This window comes from Saccoglossus kowalevskii, chromosome 18, assembly GCF_978046115.1.
Source record: "Saccoglossus kowalevskii chromosome 18, keSacKowa6.1, whole genome shotgun sequence".
In the NCBI taxonomy this organism is placed as follows: domain Eukaryota; kingdom Metazoa; phylum Hemichordata; class Enteropneusta; family Harrimaniidae; genus Saccoglossus; species Saccoglossus kowalevskii.
In genome coordinates this window covers 26913052-26930051 of record NC_140658.1, presented here as the reverse complement: position 1 = coordinate 26930051, position 17000 = coordinate 26913052, and the positions used below count along the sequence as shown (strand labels likewise).

Genomic DNA, 17000 nt, shown 5'->3' with positions numbered 1-17000 from the left:
CGAGAAGTTGCCAACAAATGTTGAAAAACTCGTGAATTTTATGGATTTGAATAAAATAAAGCTAGCGATTGGTAAGACTGGTTAATAATATATCCCCAGATGCTCTTCGAATTTTTTTAATTTTATTTCAAGGCGAGAAATGGATAATTGAAGTTCCATCGGTTTCAAGGCGACTGTTTCACCGCAACAACTCTACGCTGTGTTGTTGTTTCACGAGGTAAAAAAATATATATAATAAATAATACTTGTTTAATTATTTGGTTTTACAGCCCGCAAATTACGGGACATGATCCCCATGAATTACGATAAATAAATGCTGATTGTGTTGAATAATGGACGTCGGGAATGTTTGTAGAAACCAACGGGCATCGATATTCCAAACAAATTATTGGGACACAGTCGGTAGACATTTCAAACAAATGAAATTATTAACGAAAGACGAGATTTTTCCAGATATTTACGAACATACTGTCACACCAAATATATGCAAAATTGACAAATACACAGAGATATTAGGTTTTATTTTATTAGGTTTTATTTAGAAATATTTTCTTTCACTCAGTCCATGCGTGGGACTTCTATTTAGCTTCATGGTCCTTCGGCTTGTGTTCTTCTTGGGGGAAATAACAATAATTATGCAAATCGTAAACTCAACACAGTCAGGAAAAGAAACCCAGACAACCATATCGTACTTCTGTTGAAATACATTTTGTAGCAGTGCGTCACGTCAGAATATTTTTTTAAATAAAACAGTCAATCCCAGCCAAATCTAGGTCAAAGGGTCAGATTGCGTGCATAATTATAGATACTAGTAGTTAAAACAAAAAGTATTTGAACTTTTGACGGTTGTTCAACGTCTATGCACGGTTACTACACTAGTAACCGTGATCTATGAAAACCAGAAAATTGTTAGTAGTCCGAATTTTTGCACAGTCGAAAATAAAGCGGAAATTCAACAAGCGGTCGCAAAAGCGAGCGATTGAAAAGCGGAAGCGGGCGAGAGGTTGGGCGAAATGAGTTCTGTACTTCTTTGTTTGATGAAGCAATGCTGATGCCACATTGTCGCCATAATGAGGCCACAATGAAGCGAAGCGATAACCGCCTAACTTTTTAATGTCGCGACATTGATGTGATGCTGAAGTCATAACAATGCCATAATGATGCGATGCTGAAGCGAAGGTGAAGCTGAAGTGAAGCTAAAGCTTCCGCGAGAACTGTACTGTATAGTTGCACTTGTCTATGGTTTGTGTGCATGCATCTGCAAATAAAATAGTGCAGTTTTTTGCTGCTACAGTTATTAAATATGCACAAATGTGTGGTTGGCAAAAATCTAAAATGACGTCACAGTGAGACAGCCTATACCCATCAGTCTAGTAATATGTTCTTTTTTATGTTTCCCAAAACAGTTAAGACAAACTATGTAATTACAACTCCTAATTTTATAAACTACTAATGTATAGTAAAGTAGAGTGGAAATAATATGTACCCTACAAAATTCACATACTAAAGGGAAGTCCAAGAACACAAAACAAACTAGAAGCATAATTAAATAAATAAACACTGTTTGCGACTCCTCCTCATCACTCATGTGTCACAGAATTGCTTTTTATTTCCCAACCCATATGGTATATAAATTGGTGATATATACATGTAGTAATGTATTCTTGTTTTTAGATAAGAGGAAATAGTACAATATGGCAGTCTGGCCACTAAATAGAACTATTAACTACATTTAAAATAGAATTAACATATTTGGCGAAAGGTATCAACATGTATATAAATTATGTTTTTTCCTTTTTTACTGCTATGAAACAAAACGCAAACATATATATTATATAAAAATAGGTGTTTGTTTTGTTACCAGCTGAGTTTTACATCACTGAGTATGTATATTTGTATGATGGGATTAGTCTTTGGTTTATATGGTTTGTGTTTTTTGGTGATATACATACCTTTTGCTTTCACATAATGTTTTCAAACCGTATTTTTAGCTTGCGTAATGTAATACTACATGTGCGTACTGTGTGTTTGTTTCCAGGGCAATATATGTGCCATTAAGGCAATTAACAAGCATCATATAGATTTGACAAGAAACACAAGGAAAGACTTGAAAATAGTAAGATCATTATTCTTAACGAGTAGAGTATATATCACAAAACAGTGATTAAATGTGTGTTTTCAGGCAATATTTACAAGACAAAACAAATCCCCTTTATCTGACTGACTGTTATGGTAATTATGATTAATTATTTTGCACAAACATACATGCATTGTGAACATACATATGCATATATACTGTGACCTTTAACATAAATTTGCTATATCATGGTGTTCGATCCATAGGAAACATGTGTTCAAAGTTTGAAGTTCCTAACTATTACCCCAATACTCAACATACATGAACACATACTGTGTCCATGATCTTTGACCTGCTTCATGCTGGTGCAGGTAATAAATGTGATTGAGTGAATTATTTGGTTACCCATAATGCAATGATACCAAGGAGTTAATGTGATAGATGAACAATTTGCAGGTATTTAGTTACCCATAATGCAATGTGACCAAGGAGTAAATGTGATGGATGAACAATTTGCAGCTCTCTTATAATTCGGTCTCTGTTCGGCCGTCCATCTGTCCAGATTCATTTTTCACAGACTGAGACCGAATCCATTCATTCTTTATATGTGCCTAGTTTAGTGCCTGGTTTAGTGATTCTATCTAAGATGGCTGACAGACATACAAAATACAAAATTTTGTATTTTTTGCTCAGTTGTAGCCAAACTGGTACATTTATTTTCCCAATAAGCACAAGATTATTATCCGACTTGTTTTATTTGGTTCACCTTTAGAGAATCGCAAACAGCCATATCAGCTAATGGTTGCTGCTTATCTAAAGAAAGATTTTCCATTTACCGCAAGATCTTGCGTTTTGTGTGAAAAGCATGAACTGCAGATTTTGAATTTTAATTTCTTTTTTTATAACTCACTGTTGAATTGTCCATGTTCAAGTTTGACTAATGCTTTGTTCCCATTAAATTTAGTGTCATTGGGCAACAAATAAGCTTGCACAAGCTTATGATACTGGAGACATGCACTTTACTTGAGTTTTGCATGAATATGACAATTAGCAATTAGAATTCTTTTAATATTACTGTTTTTTGTTGATAAAAGACAATATCTTGCATTTTGGCCATATTACTTTATCTTAGGCATGACTAACATTTCTCCTAATTGCAACGGGGACTGTGTGTCATTAACAATGACTTGTTAGTCCCCGTTCGGACGAAGTCCGAAAACAGGGACTTATAATTCGGTCTCCGTTCGTGCGTCCGTCCGGAGTCATATCTCAGAATCCCTTGGACCGATTCCGTTCATTCTTTGCATGTGGCTAGTACTTTATATGGGACATATGTACATGCAGTGGTTTAGCGATTCGATTCAAAATGGCCGACTGGCAGCCATCTTGTTTTTTGAAAATGTATTTTGGACATGCTTTGTCAGTTTTCATTCAAACTTGGTACATGGATTATACATGTTAGGATACATGTCCATGACGATTTATTTTCACAATTGGATCAAATATGGCCGACTGGCAGCCATCTTGTATTTTGAAAATGTCGTATTTTGGACATGCTTTGTCAGTTTTCATTCAAATTTAGTACATAGATCATACATGTTAGGATACATGTCCTCGACCGTCCGTGAGTTCCTGAGTCTGTCCATCTGTCCGTGTGTTTGTCCGTACGTGCGTCAGTCTGTCGAGAGTCATATTTCAGAATCCTGTGGACCGATTCCGTTCATTCTTTGCATGTGCCGAGTACCTTGAAAATGTTGTATTTTGGACATGCTTTGTCAGTTTTCATTCAAACTTGGTACACAGATTATACATGTTAGGATACATGTCCATGGCGATTTATTTCGCAATTGGATCAAAGATGGTCGACTGGCAGGCATCGTGTTTTTTGTTTTTTTTATGCGGTATCTTGTACTTTATACATGTTAGGATGCATGTCCATGACAATTTGTTTCAAAATCTGGTCAAGGATGGCCGATTGACAGCCATCTGACTTTTTGGCCTTACTACTATATTTCCACAATTTATGTACCATTTTCATTCGTATTTGGCACATACATCATACATATCAGTGTGTTTCATAAACAGATCAAAGATGGCCGAATAACGGCTGTTTTTATTTTGGCCATATTACTATGACACGAAACACGTGTTTTGATGTAAATAAACAATCTGTTGTATACGCCACTTGGAACTCAAGTTTCAAGGACACGCTCGCAACAACCCCTCCGCTTTAATATGACGAGCACAAAGAGAACTTTCAAAAATTTTACGAGGACTGTGTCATTTTCAATGACTTGTTGAATAATCAAACAACTTATAGGCAAGATTGCCACAGCAGACTGAGTTATAACTGCTGATCAGTGAGAGACATTTTTTATCAGACATTTGCATGCAAAATGCAGACAATGCCATCCCAGAGTGACGGCGTATACAGATGAATTAAATTATTCAGATTATAAAATGATTCACGGGTCCCATACAAAATATATGCAAACCCACTTACGCATTTTACATGCACTGTATACATTATACAATATATAATCATGTGGTATACATTTTTGGCTTTACAGGAATTTTGCATTTTAAATGTAACCCCAACAAACAATAATATTCATAGTATTTATTGATTTCTGCTAGATGCGAGATATGAGACATGACAATGTTAATAAGTTTATTGGAGCATGTGTGGATCATCCCCATATATGCGTACTAATGGAATATTGTCCAAAGGGAAGTTTACAGGTAATTATTGTATGTCTTTAGTGCCATTGTCAATGAATCATGACTATTCATAACTATAATTACGGAATCTGTCGTCTTGTTAGCAACTTTACATTCTCTACTTCTATGTTTTCTTTGATATTTACGTGACAGGTAATTTAATGCTCCTCTTTCAGATTTATTCATTGACTCATGTTTAATTTAATTTTCCAATCCTGACTTGAAAAAGTCTAACCTAACTATTTGCTTTGATATTTGACGTATAATATAAAGCACTTTGTGTGGTCTCACTATCTTTACATTTCTTGACTAAATTTTGTATTTTTTGCTTAGTTGTAGCCAAACTGGTACATTCATTTTTCCAATAAGCACAAGATATATGTAGTATCCGACTTGTTTTATTTGGTTCACCTTCACAGTATCACAAATAGCCATATCAGCTAATGGCTGCTGCTTATCTATATAAACAGAGATTTTCCATTTACCGCAAGATCTTGAATTTTGTGTGAAAAGCATGGACTGAAGATTTTAAACTTTAAATTCCTTTTTTATAGCTCAATGTTGAATTGCCCATCTTTCAGAATATATGGTGTTAAGATACTCTTACTTCCTCAAAATTGATCGTCATCAATTGCATATAACACATTATTAAGCGTGAAAATACACTAAAAATACTTTGCTTGTGGAATCCCTCATTTTGACGCCATATATTACAGTGATATGTTCTTTGTTTTGTTTGATTTCACACGTAATATGGGATCTTGTGACAGAACCTGAACAGTACCCACTGCCAGCATTGTGCATCAGTTGATTGCCCTTTTTAATTGCAAAAATTATTTCAGGATTTGACTTGTTTCTAACATATAGGATATCTTAGAAAATGATGATATAAAACTGGACCACATGTTCCTAGCATCTATCATCAACGATCTATTGAAAGGAATGATATACCTACACAGCAGTGAAATGCGATCACATGGCAACCTGAAATCATCTAACTGTGTTGTCGACAATCGATGGGTGTTGCAGATTACTGATTATGGTCTAATTGAGATGAAGAAAGGACAACTTGAAGAGGAAGAAAGTGACCATGTCCATTATAGCCGTAGGTTTATATAATAATTTAATTAATAATTGACATTAAGTGTTCCAATTGAAACTTCATTTTGAACACCACCATTTGTCACTATACGTTTTTTCAAACTAACACCTGTGGTCAGTGAGATTTTATGTCCACTTAGTCCAAAATTGAGAAGTTATTGAAAAATCACTAAAAATTTCTGATGTTCAAGTTTATTAACATACTGTAAAGAGGTTAATTTTTGCGGTGTTAAAAATTCGCGCATTCCTAATTTCGGACGGCTTAGCGGTGTTTTAAATTCGCGCCACATAGTTTGTATAGTATCTCTAACTAAGCAGGAAACATCTTGCCCATTTCTGTCCCACTTTTTGACTCCCATGTGCGAAGCACAAAATGGGAGTCTTTGCAGTTAGTGTGTCTGTATGTGTGTGTGTGTGTCCGACTGTTCCACTGCTATCTCAAGAACCATACATCGGTTTTTGATGAAACTTGGTGCATAGATGCTCTGGGCCAATGCGCAGATTTGATTAGGTTTTGGTAAAAATCCATGCTCGTTAATTACCTAATTTGCATGATAATTAGCTAATTTTTAGCTGTTCTATGACTGTTCCACTGATATCTAAAGAACCACTCATTGGATTTTGATGAAACTTGGTACATAGATGCTCTGAACATATGCGCAGATTTGATTAATTTTTGGTAAAAATCCGTGCATATTAATTACCTAATTTGCATGATAATTAGCTATTTTTTAGTGGTTCCATGACTGTTCCACTGATATCTAAACAACCACTCATTGGATTTTGATGAAACTTGGTACATAGATGCTCTGAACTAATGCTAGGTTTTGATTAGTTTTTGGTAATAATCCGTGGACACTAATTACCTAATTTGCATAATGATTAGTCAATTTTCGGTTTTTCCACTGATATCTCAAGTACTAATCATCACATTTCAATGAAACTTGGTACATAGATGTCATACGACACTGCACAGACCTGATAGTTTTTATGGTAATATCAGTACATATTAATTACCTAATTTGCATAATTAATTAATTTTCAGCATTTGATATAAGTAGTTAGCATTACATTTCAATGAAACTTGGTACTTACATACTCAAGGACTATGCAGAGATTGATTGTTTTCGATAAATATTTGTGCATATTAATCACCTAATTTGCATAATTAGTTAATTTTCAGCTTTTCCATGGGTATCTCAAGTACTAATCATCGCATTTCAATGAAACTTGGTACATAGATCCTTTAGGACTACATGTATGCAGAGACCTGATTAGTTTTAGGGTAAATAATTGTGCATATTAATTACCTAATTTGCATATTTAATTTTCAGCTTTTCTACTGATATCTAAAGTACTAATCATCACATTTCAATGAATCTAGAATTATGCAGACCCAATTAGTTTCCGGTAAATATTTGTGCATATTAATCACCTAATTTGCATAATTAACCAACTTTCACACTGATATCTCAGGTACTATACATCACATATCAATGAATGTACATGGATGCTGTAGGACAATAGACAGACCTGAATAATTGTGGGTTAAAATCTGTACATATTAATTACCTAATTTGCATAATTAACCAATTTTAAGCTTTCACACTGATATCTAAAGTACCGTAAAAACTCCAAAATTTCGACCGGTTTTAAATAATCGGTGTTAGAAATGTGACGTGTTTTTAGAGTCAAAATTAAGGTGCATTTTGGGATGGTCGAATTTTTCAGAATAGAAATCAGCAAATGAAAAAATGGGGATGATAGACAGTGTGCTTCATTAGTTTTTAAAAAATGCAATGTCCGTCAATTGACGTAAACTTTCTCATGTTTCACGGTAAAAGCAAAGGTCGTGGCCGAGTTGTAACTCAAAATCTAAACAAAGTCATCAATCAGTGAGTATTATGACAAGCAAAACAAAACATCAAGACGCGGAGAAGAGGTCAGCACAAAACTAATAGGTCAAAAGACAAAGCTGTCTCGCACTACCTAGGAAAACTTGCGAATGTTCGAAGTACAGGTACCCATTGGACAAAAGATACATGGAAGTTTAGCAAACTATCTCCCCGACCCAGTGCAATGTATCCGGTTAGAATCAAAGCTCACGTGTCCCTTATTTGAGGGACCAAATTCTGCCGTAAATTCGCCCTTGGATTAAAAAATAAAATGGGATTTAAGAAAATAAAATGGGACTTTTAAGGTGTATTTTGGCGTCATTTTTCGGACATTTCAATCAATCCTGCCGGCTAAAATAGAGTCTAAGTTTTACCGTAGTCATTGACGTCTGTCTATTCAAGAGTACACGTGTATAATAATAATAATAATATTTTATTAGCCTTTGGAGCGGCAAACAAAGAGAAGAAAACAACCAAATCATGCATATTTGAAAAAGGAACGAAGAAAAATCACATTAAATTCAAACTTTCTTTTCTATACTTATACAATTGAGTAATAAATACTCTAACTTCCTTGGATACAATATTACCCAAATTATTGTTGACTTTCCACAATATGTCGCTAAAAAGTACATTAAACTTAAAATTAATTCCTCCAGAAAGAAAGTTATTAATAAGTGTTGGGTCTACTTCAAGGTTTTGAACTTTGTACATGAAATCTCCATAAAATTTGTGTCTTAAATGATAAGTTGCTTTGCATAAAAATAGAAAATGATAAATATCTTCTTTGTCGTCATTACATAGCTTGCACATTCCATTCCCTTTATATTTGTCCCATGTTATTTTATTACCCTCTAAATCCAGTGAGTTAGATCTGACTTTAAAATACAGTGATATGCCATGATGATCAAGGGGATCATTTATATAGTTTTCTTTTTCCTTATTTCTTTTAACCCAACTGTAATGTTCCAGTGATTTCATATTAGATATTTGATCTGCAAACGTTTTTACTTCATTTTGTTCACTTATTTTATAAAAGCTTTTGAGCCAGTTTATATTGTTAGGTATGTTTAACCCATAGACATGGTCTAATCCGTTAGTTTCAAGTACTTTGTGCACATATGTTGGCCAATTCCAAGTAAGCTTACGGTTGTTTACATACGACTTGTGCAATTCTGTGAAAACAATTTTGGTCCATCTGGTGTTATTCATTTCTTGTAATCTGTTCAAATATTTAATTCGAAAAGTATCAAGGGTGTAGCTCAAATCAGCCCATCCTAAATCCCCTAATACAGCAGAGCAAGCAACATTTCTGTTGACTTTAAAAAGGAATTTGCCAAACTGATATTGCAGACTTTTTAACTTTTTCCTATCATCGTTATTTTCTAAAAACCATACACCACATCCATAGCTAATAGATGGTAAAATTATACTCTTCCACAATACATCACCATACTCAAACCTATTGTAACTATTGTGTTGATTGATGATGGCTTTACAATATGCTATTAATTTCATCCCCTTCTTGTAAATTTCAGTAAATTGTGCATGGTCCTTTATAGTTTTAGAAATAACTATTCCCAAGTATTTATATGTGTTAGTCTCTTCTAGTAACAGATTTCCTAATTTCCAGAGTGCGCCTTTTCTATGCAATTTTTTGCCAAAATACATTACTTGGGATTTGTTGCTGTTGTAATTTAATTTCCAATTGTCTGCAAATTTTGCTGCTATGTCTAACATATTTTGTAATTCATCTGCATTATTTGCGATGAGGACAACATCATCTGCCCAAAATAGTCCAGGAATTATCTTTTTACCTATTTCTACCCCTAATTTTGAATCCTGCAGCATTTTTGCAAATTCATTTATGTAAATTGAAAATAGTAAAGGACTTAACACACATCCTTGTTTGACCCCTTCTGTAGTTTCAAAATAATCCGTTTCTATGTCGTTAAAGTTAACTTTGTTAAAAACATTTTCATACATATCATTAATTATATTCCACAATGTTCCTCTAATTCCTGCATTCCACAGTGAAACCCGAAGTCCATCTCTCCAAACTCGATCAAAAGCTTTAGAAAAATCTAGGAAAGCAACATATGTAGAATTGTTTTGAGATTTTCGCTGAGACACAATACCTTTGAGTGTAAAGATATTGTCTTCACAGCGTCTGTCCTTTCTAAATCCACCCTGAATCTCACCTAATATGTTATTATCTTCCACAAATTGTTTTAATTTAGTTTCAATTATTTTAGCATAAACTTTTGATACTGTTGAGCTCAGAGTAATGCCTCTATAATTATTTAGATCTTTTTTATAGTATGATTATGAATATAATTTATAATCTGTGTTAATGCTCAATTATGACATGCATTGACCAAGCTGACATCCCCCTTTCATATTTTGACACCTCCCATGCCACATTGTACTTCATGCAATATTTGCTCACATTTCGGCCTTCAGTCGGATTTACATTAATTAACACCAGACTGTTCATTCGCTTATCCTTGCTCGCATCCTCTTCAAGCATCAGTTCATTTTGCCGCACCGTACGATACACATCGTCTCAGCAGAATTCCTTGCTAAAGCATTTCAGCCATTCATTTTGTCACAAATACCAGTTTTTCTTCACAACATCCAGTTCCAACATGCCTCGAGGACGCGGAAGATCTAACACCAGCCGTGGCGGTCGCAAGTCTCAACGAAATCGTCGTACTCCAGCTCGCTTCCAAAATGTTGCGACTATAGACGTAACTGACTCACCTCCGCAAGAATCGTCAGCACACAATGGAGATCCCACTGTACTACAGTCCACGAACTTCCCCAGCGATGTCATCACAGTTAGCAGAAGCGAACTCGCAGATCTCGTTCGTAGCCTACAACAGCAAGGAAACTGTCAAACGCAGCCGAATAATATCTCGCAACCGCCGGCTGCTCCACAACTGTCGGCAAGCCTCGTGTCATCACGCGACCCAAGCCAAACAACGCCATCAAGTTCGACGCCAACTGACTCTCTCACAAATAACAGCCTTCCGATTACCTTGCCAATAGCTAGTCAACATAATGCGATCGTATACAATAATACCGCTCATCAAGACAATTCGATGTTTCAACAACTTCCAGCTACTACAAGCCAAGCATCGCTAGCTCACGCTAATCCTAGTCAACAAAGTTTTGCTATCGGGGGTCATTTCAACGCAACCAACATGGCCGCTCCCATACAACGTTTCGCCGGTGAGGGCATTCTCACTTCCGCTTCCGGTATCAACACTGCGACACAGGCGATGCCGATGATGAACAATGCCAGCATTGCAGTTCCTCCTATCATCCCACCTGCAGACTTGTTTTTACCATACGTCGACCAGCAAATACTCAATCAACTAGCAAACCGGGGTAAGTTTGTTGATTTGTCCGATTTACACCCTGACTCAAGAAAACCAAATGCCACCCAGATCTCAAACACCCGAGTGGCTTTGGACTCTGATGATCCCTCAGTCGCTGTTCTCTCAAAACATGCAAAAAAGAATGAAATTCGCGATTTAGCAAACTGGCTGGAATGTTGGTCAACATTTGCTGCCTATAGGGCACATTATTTTCCCCATGAGGCTGTACATTTATTCAATTACCAGCGTCACATCGCCAGCCGAGCTCTTGAGTTCAAGCCAGAAGCATGGGTCACCTATGACAAAGAATTCCGTCTAGATTACTCACGTTACCCTGGCCTACGGAACTGGAGTTTGCCTAACAACCAACTTGACTACAAATTCTGTCAACAAAAACTCCATCTGCTCATTCCAACATGTCCTGACTGTCATCAGAAAGGTCATACCAAACAGGAATGCCAACGAAGCAGGAATCCTTATACATGGGTGAACGAATCTGCTGACAATTATAACAATACAGTGTGCCGTAATTTCAATCAAGATCGCTGCGAAACTCCATGCCGGTATAATCGTCTCCACATTTGTTCGTCTTGCCACTCTGCAGGCCACACTGCCATTAGCCACCGCGATACCGAGACGAAAAACCAGCTTTTTCGTGGCTACACACCACGACCCTTTCACGCCAATGATCATGCCAGCTCACGTGGTCGAAAATATGCACCCAAGCACACCTCTTAAGCTCGATTCCTTTGCGCAAGAACTGCACGATCACCCGGACAAATCATTCGTAGCAGCCATTTTATTTGACATTTCTCATGGGGCTAACCTTGGATTTCGCGGCAAGCACTACCCAAGATCTACACGCAACGCCAAGTCCGCTCGCATCAACCCCTCTATCATCACAGAATCAATCCAAAAAGAACTCAAACTTGGTCACACTATCGGACCATTTAAGCGTCCTCCCCTCAAAAACTTTGTTTGTAATTCTCTTGGCCTACGGCCTAAGAAAAGTGGGGGTTTTCGCATTATCATGGATCTCTCCCAACCTACACTTGACAGCGTCAATGACAATATCTCAAAAGAAGATCATTCATTGGTCTACTCACGCATCGATGATGCTGTAGCCTTCATTCACAAGCATGGCCATGGCTCCTTACTCGCAAAAATCGATGTTAAACACACATTTCGCTTATGCCCAGTTCGGAAGGAAGACTGGCACCTGCTCGGGTTTTTTTGGGAAGGATGCTATTTCTTCGACCGTGTGCTGCCATTTGGGCTTCGCTCAGCACCATACCTCTTCAACCGCATTGCTGATGCCATTCACTGGATCGTTAGTCATCGCGCAAGGAATACGGATTTTCTACACTACCTAGACGATTTCCTGACAGTTGGACCGGCAAACACTAACGCCTGCCAGCACAATATGGATGTTATGCTGCAAAGTTGTCACCACTTGGGGGTACCCATTGCTACAGAAAAGGTTGAGGGTCCCTGCTCTGTCATCACCTTTCTAGGGGTGGAGCTTGACACTGTCAACATGGTTATTAGACTACCTAAGGACAAGCTTGCGGATCTACTTGTCAAGCTGCCAAGCTGGTTGACTCGCCATACATGCTCGAAACGTGAATTGCTCTCCCTCATTGGATGCCTCAGTTTCGCATGTAAGTGCATACCAGCCGGCCGCATCTTCCTGAGGCGCATGATTGATATCAGCATGACAGCCACCAGTCTTTCTCAAGTCATAACACTCACTGACGAATTCTGGCACGACGTTCAATGGTGGTGTGACTTCTTGCCATCTTGGAACGGCACAGCATCCCTCCTCAACCCAAACTGGATACCGTCCCCAGAATTCGAACTGTTTACAGACGCCTCAGCAACACTTGGCTACGGGGCATTCTACAAGGGTCATTGGTTCGCAAACACCTGGCCTACATTCATTACAAATGACCCTTTATACTCTATTGCCTGGAAGGAACTTCTACCAATTCTACTATCTTCCTTAATTTGGGGCCACTTGTGGTATGGTCTTCGAATACGGTTTCACTGCGATAACATATCAGTTGTCCAAATATGGAAAAAAGGCTCCTCATCATGTCCACGGATCATGCAACTTGTCCGACTGCTGTTCTTCACTGCAGCATCTAATAACTTTCACGTCATGATCTCACATATCTCAGGGTTTAATAACGATATCGCTGACTCTCTCTCTCGCCAACAGATATTGCGGTTTCAACGACTGGCACCTCAGGCAGACAGGGTCCCAACCAAAACTCCGGACCTGTGCACCCTCTTAACGGCTCCGATGTGCGACGTAGTCCCGTCAACCTCACACAACAAGCCTGCCACTACATCAACCTGAGCATTGCACCAGGTACACGACGGACATATCATGCGGGACAAACTCGCTATCTTCTCTTCTGTCGCATGTATGGAATGAATCCTTATCCACTAACGCAACGCTCAACGATTCTGTTTATGACACATCTCGCAACATCGTCACTTACCTATGGCACGCTAAAAGTTTACCTCGCAGCTATCATCCGTGCACACATCGAAGCTGGCTTCACCTCATCAATACGCGACGACCTCCTGCTTCACTTCACTATGCAAGGCATTAAAAGACATCACGGCGTGCCAAGTCGTGTAAAACTCCCAATCACCATTGCACTAATGCGAATGCTTAAGAACACCGTCGCAAACCATCCCACTATTTGCGACCATGACAAAGCTATGTTGTGGTCTGCCTTTACACTGGCGTTCTTCGGCTTCTTGAGAGTCAGCGAATTTGTCGCACCCACGTCAATGACCTTCGATCCACAACGCACTTTACTGACGGCAGACATCACGTGCAACACAGACCTCGTCATTGCGCTCAAGGCGTCTAAGACAGACCCATTCCGCCGGGGATGTAACATCATCATCGCACCCTCACAGTCATCGGTCTGCGCCGTGCAGGCATACCAGGCGTACAAAGCACTACATAGTTCCGTCGCTCACCTACCCGCATTCCAGTTCGCCAACAGTAATTTCCTCACGCGGCAAGCTGTTAGCAACCACATTCGAGACCTTCTCACTCGCGCATCTGTACCAGATGTTAACCGTTACACTACTCACAGTTTCCGCAGTGGTGCAGCCACGACAGCTGCCGACGCAAATCTCCCGGACTGGTTGATCAAGGCACTGGGCAGGTGGCGCAGCGACGCCTACCAGACGTACATTCGCACACCCCCCAGCATCATCCGCTCAGTTCCGGGTCACTTGTCACTTGCTCTTCCTTAACTGTAATTTCGACATTTGTCTTGAGACTTCATTTCGTTTTCGTTACATGTATTTGCAGTGTATTTAGTTTAATGTTTCATCGGTCTAACCATGCTTTGTGTTATCCTATCGCGATAGACTTTGTAACACATCATCCTGCCTTTAAATTTGGGGGTTTCCACCACAGACCAAGCAGACTTTACACGGGTACCCACGCTGTCCATCCCCCTGGGGTTGTGAGTCTATCTGCAGGCTCCCGCCAGGGGGACGCCAGCCATGACGCCCGCCTGTACAGTCTCTGCTGGTGGAAGGTTGCAACCAGGTACCACGCGCTCGGCGTCATGATGCAATTCACAGGCGAGTCGCATCATGGAGCTGTTCGCTGCGACGCCTGCGTCTGCAATTCGCTCCCCCTTCCACTTTTGCCAAAACCTTGTGTCTTGTGTCATTTATTGAAGCATTAATAGTATGATTATGAATATAATTTATAATCTGTGTTAATGCTCAATTATGACATGCATTGACCAAGCTGACATCCCCCTTTCATATTTTGACACCTCCCATGCCACATTGTACTTCATGCAATATTTGCTCACATTTCGGCCTTCAGTCGGATTTACATTAATTAACACCAGACTGTTCATTCGCTTATCCTTGCTCGCATCCTCTTCAAGCATCAGTTCATTTTGCCGCACCGTACGATACACATCGTCTCAGCAGACCTCCCACCCACCCATTCATGCAAAGGTCTCTATATACCAATTTCTATACCATTACCGATCTCACTCAAGTGTAACTCATGTTTATCTGCTCATGAACAACCTTAGCAATAAACAGGAAAGGGGGTTTCCACCACAGACCAAGCAGACTTTACACGGGTACCCACGCTGTCCATCCCCCTGGGGTTGTGAGTCTATCTGCAGGCTCCCGCCAGGGGGACGCCAGCCATGACGCCCGCCTGTACAGTCTCTGCTGGTGGAAGGTTGCAACCAGGTACCACGCGCTCGGCGTCATGATGCAATTCACAGGCGAGTCGCATCATGGAGCTGTTCGCTGCGACGCCTGCGTCTGCAATTCGCTCCCCCTTCCACTTTTGCCAAAACCTTGTGTCTTGTGTCATTTATTGAAGCATTAATCACCTTTTTTATGGATTGGTTTTACAACTCCTTGTTTCCATTCGTCTGGGATTTTCTTATTATTCAAACATGATTGAAATAGAATTGTCAAAGACTGAACAAGCGATTTACCACCATTCATGATAAATTCATTGACTATGTCATCCTGGTCACACGCTTTTCCAGATTTGCAAAATTTTATCGCATTTCTGACATCATCTTGGTTTATTGTAATTGTGTGAATTTGTCTGATATTATTATTATCATCATTATTGCTGTTTATTTCATTTCTCCTAATTAATTTCAATTTCTCTAATATTTCCTTATGGAAATCTTTTTCATTTTCTTCTTCATGTAATGCTTTATTCATTTGTCCTATAGTATTCCAGTAATGTTTTAGATTACTTTTTATCACTTCTTGGTTTGTTGTTATACGTTTACTATTACTTAGAATGTCATAAATACATGTTTGATTGGTAGTATTTTTTGGCCCCTTTAGATCTTGCCAAAACAGTTTTGAATTCCTACCACCATTCTTAGCTATATTTACACTCCGTTTAACTTTGAATTCCATCATTTTAGTATTTATCAAATTGTGTGCTTTTCTTTTATAGTCAATGTAGGTGGACCAAAGTTGGTCTCCATCAGAGACATTTTTAACACCTACAGATGATTTTGCCCAGTGTCTGTACTTTCTACAGGCATCCCTTCTCTCATTAATGGCATCTTTAATTTCCTTGTCCCACCACCCTTTACCCCCATTCCCCACAACTTTTTTACCCACATATTTGTGTGCAACTTCAAGTAACCTAGTTTTCCATTCCCTCCACAGTTCATTAGTGTCCTCCCCCATTTCCTTATCCCCCCACTTCTTGAAAGAATTCAAAAGTTCTTGTTGATATGGTTCCCAATCACGAGCATAATTCAGTTTCCATTTTTCTTTTTTCCTGTTGATCATTAAATCTCCTGAACCCATGTCTAGATGTAAAATCATAACATTGTGGTCACTCCCTAAGTGATAGGTTGAGTTATCAGCTTTCAGAAATCAAAAAGTAATCAATAATAGAATGTTGATTATTCCTAAACCAGGTAAATTTCCCTTCTGCACACTGTAGTGTATTAGCTAAAATTAAGCCAGAATCATCACAGAAGTCAATTAATTTACTACCATTGTAATTCCTAGTTACATCACCATTTGGAATAATATTTCCTATTCTACCATTATAATCCCCCATCAACATAATATTATCATTGCCTTGATTTTCAAGGGTCAAAACATTTACTAATATAGTTGATATAGTTCATCAACCATGTTCTTATTTTTACCTTCAACTGGGAAATACACTATACAAATACATACACATTCACTTGTTCCCTTGAACCTTACTTTAACCCATAACCTTTCCCATTCATCAGTATGTGAGTTAAGACATTCCTCATCTTGAAT

The 17000-nt window shown here is 38.5% G+C and overlaps 1 protein-coding gene across 1 annotated transcript in view; it reads left to right on the top strand.

The window, feature by feature from the left end:
• Positions 1 to 2062: 2062 nt before the first annotated feature.
• LOC100376134 (speract receptor-like) overlaps positions 2063 to 17000 on the top strand; it is a 34866-nt gene continuing 19928 nt past the window's right edge. The window contains exons 1-3 of the mRNA XM_085493407.1: positions 2063 to 2116; positions 4715 to 4819; positions 5666 to 5903. Coding sequence (XP_085349533.1) covers positions 4715 to 4819; positions 5666 to 5903 — 343 coding nt within the window. The 5' untranslated portion in view covers positions 2063 to 2116. The remainder of the gene's footprint in view (positions 2117 to 4714; positions 4820 to 5665; positions 5904 to 17000) is intronic.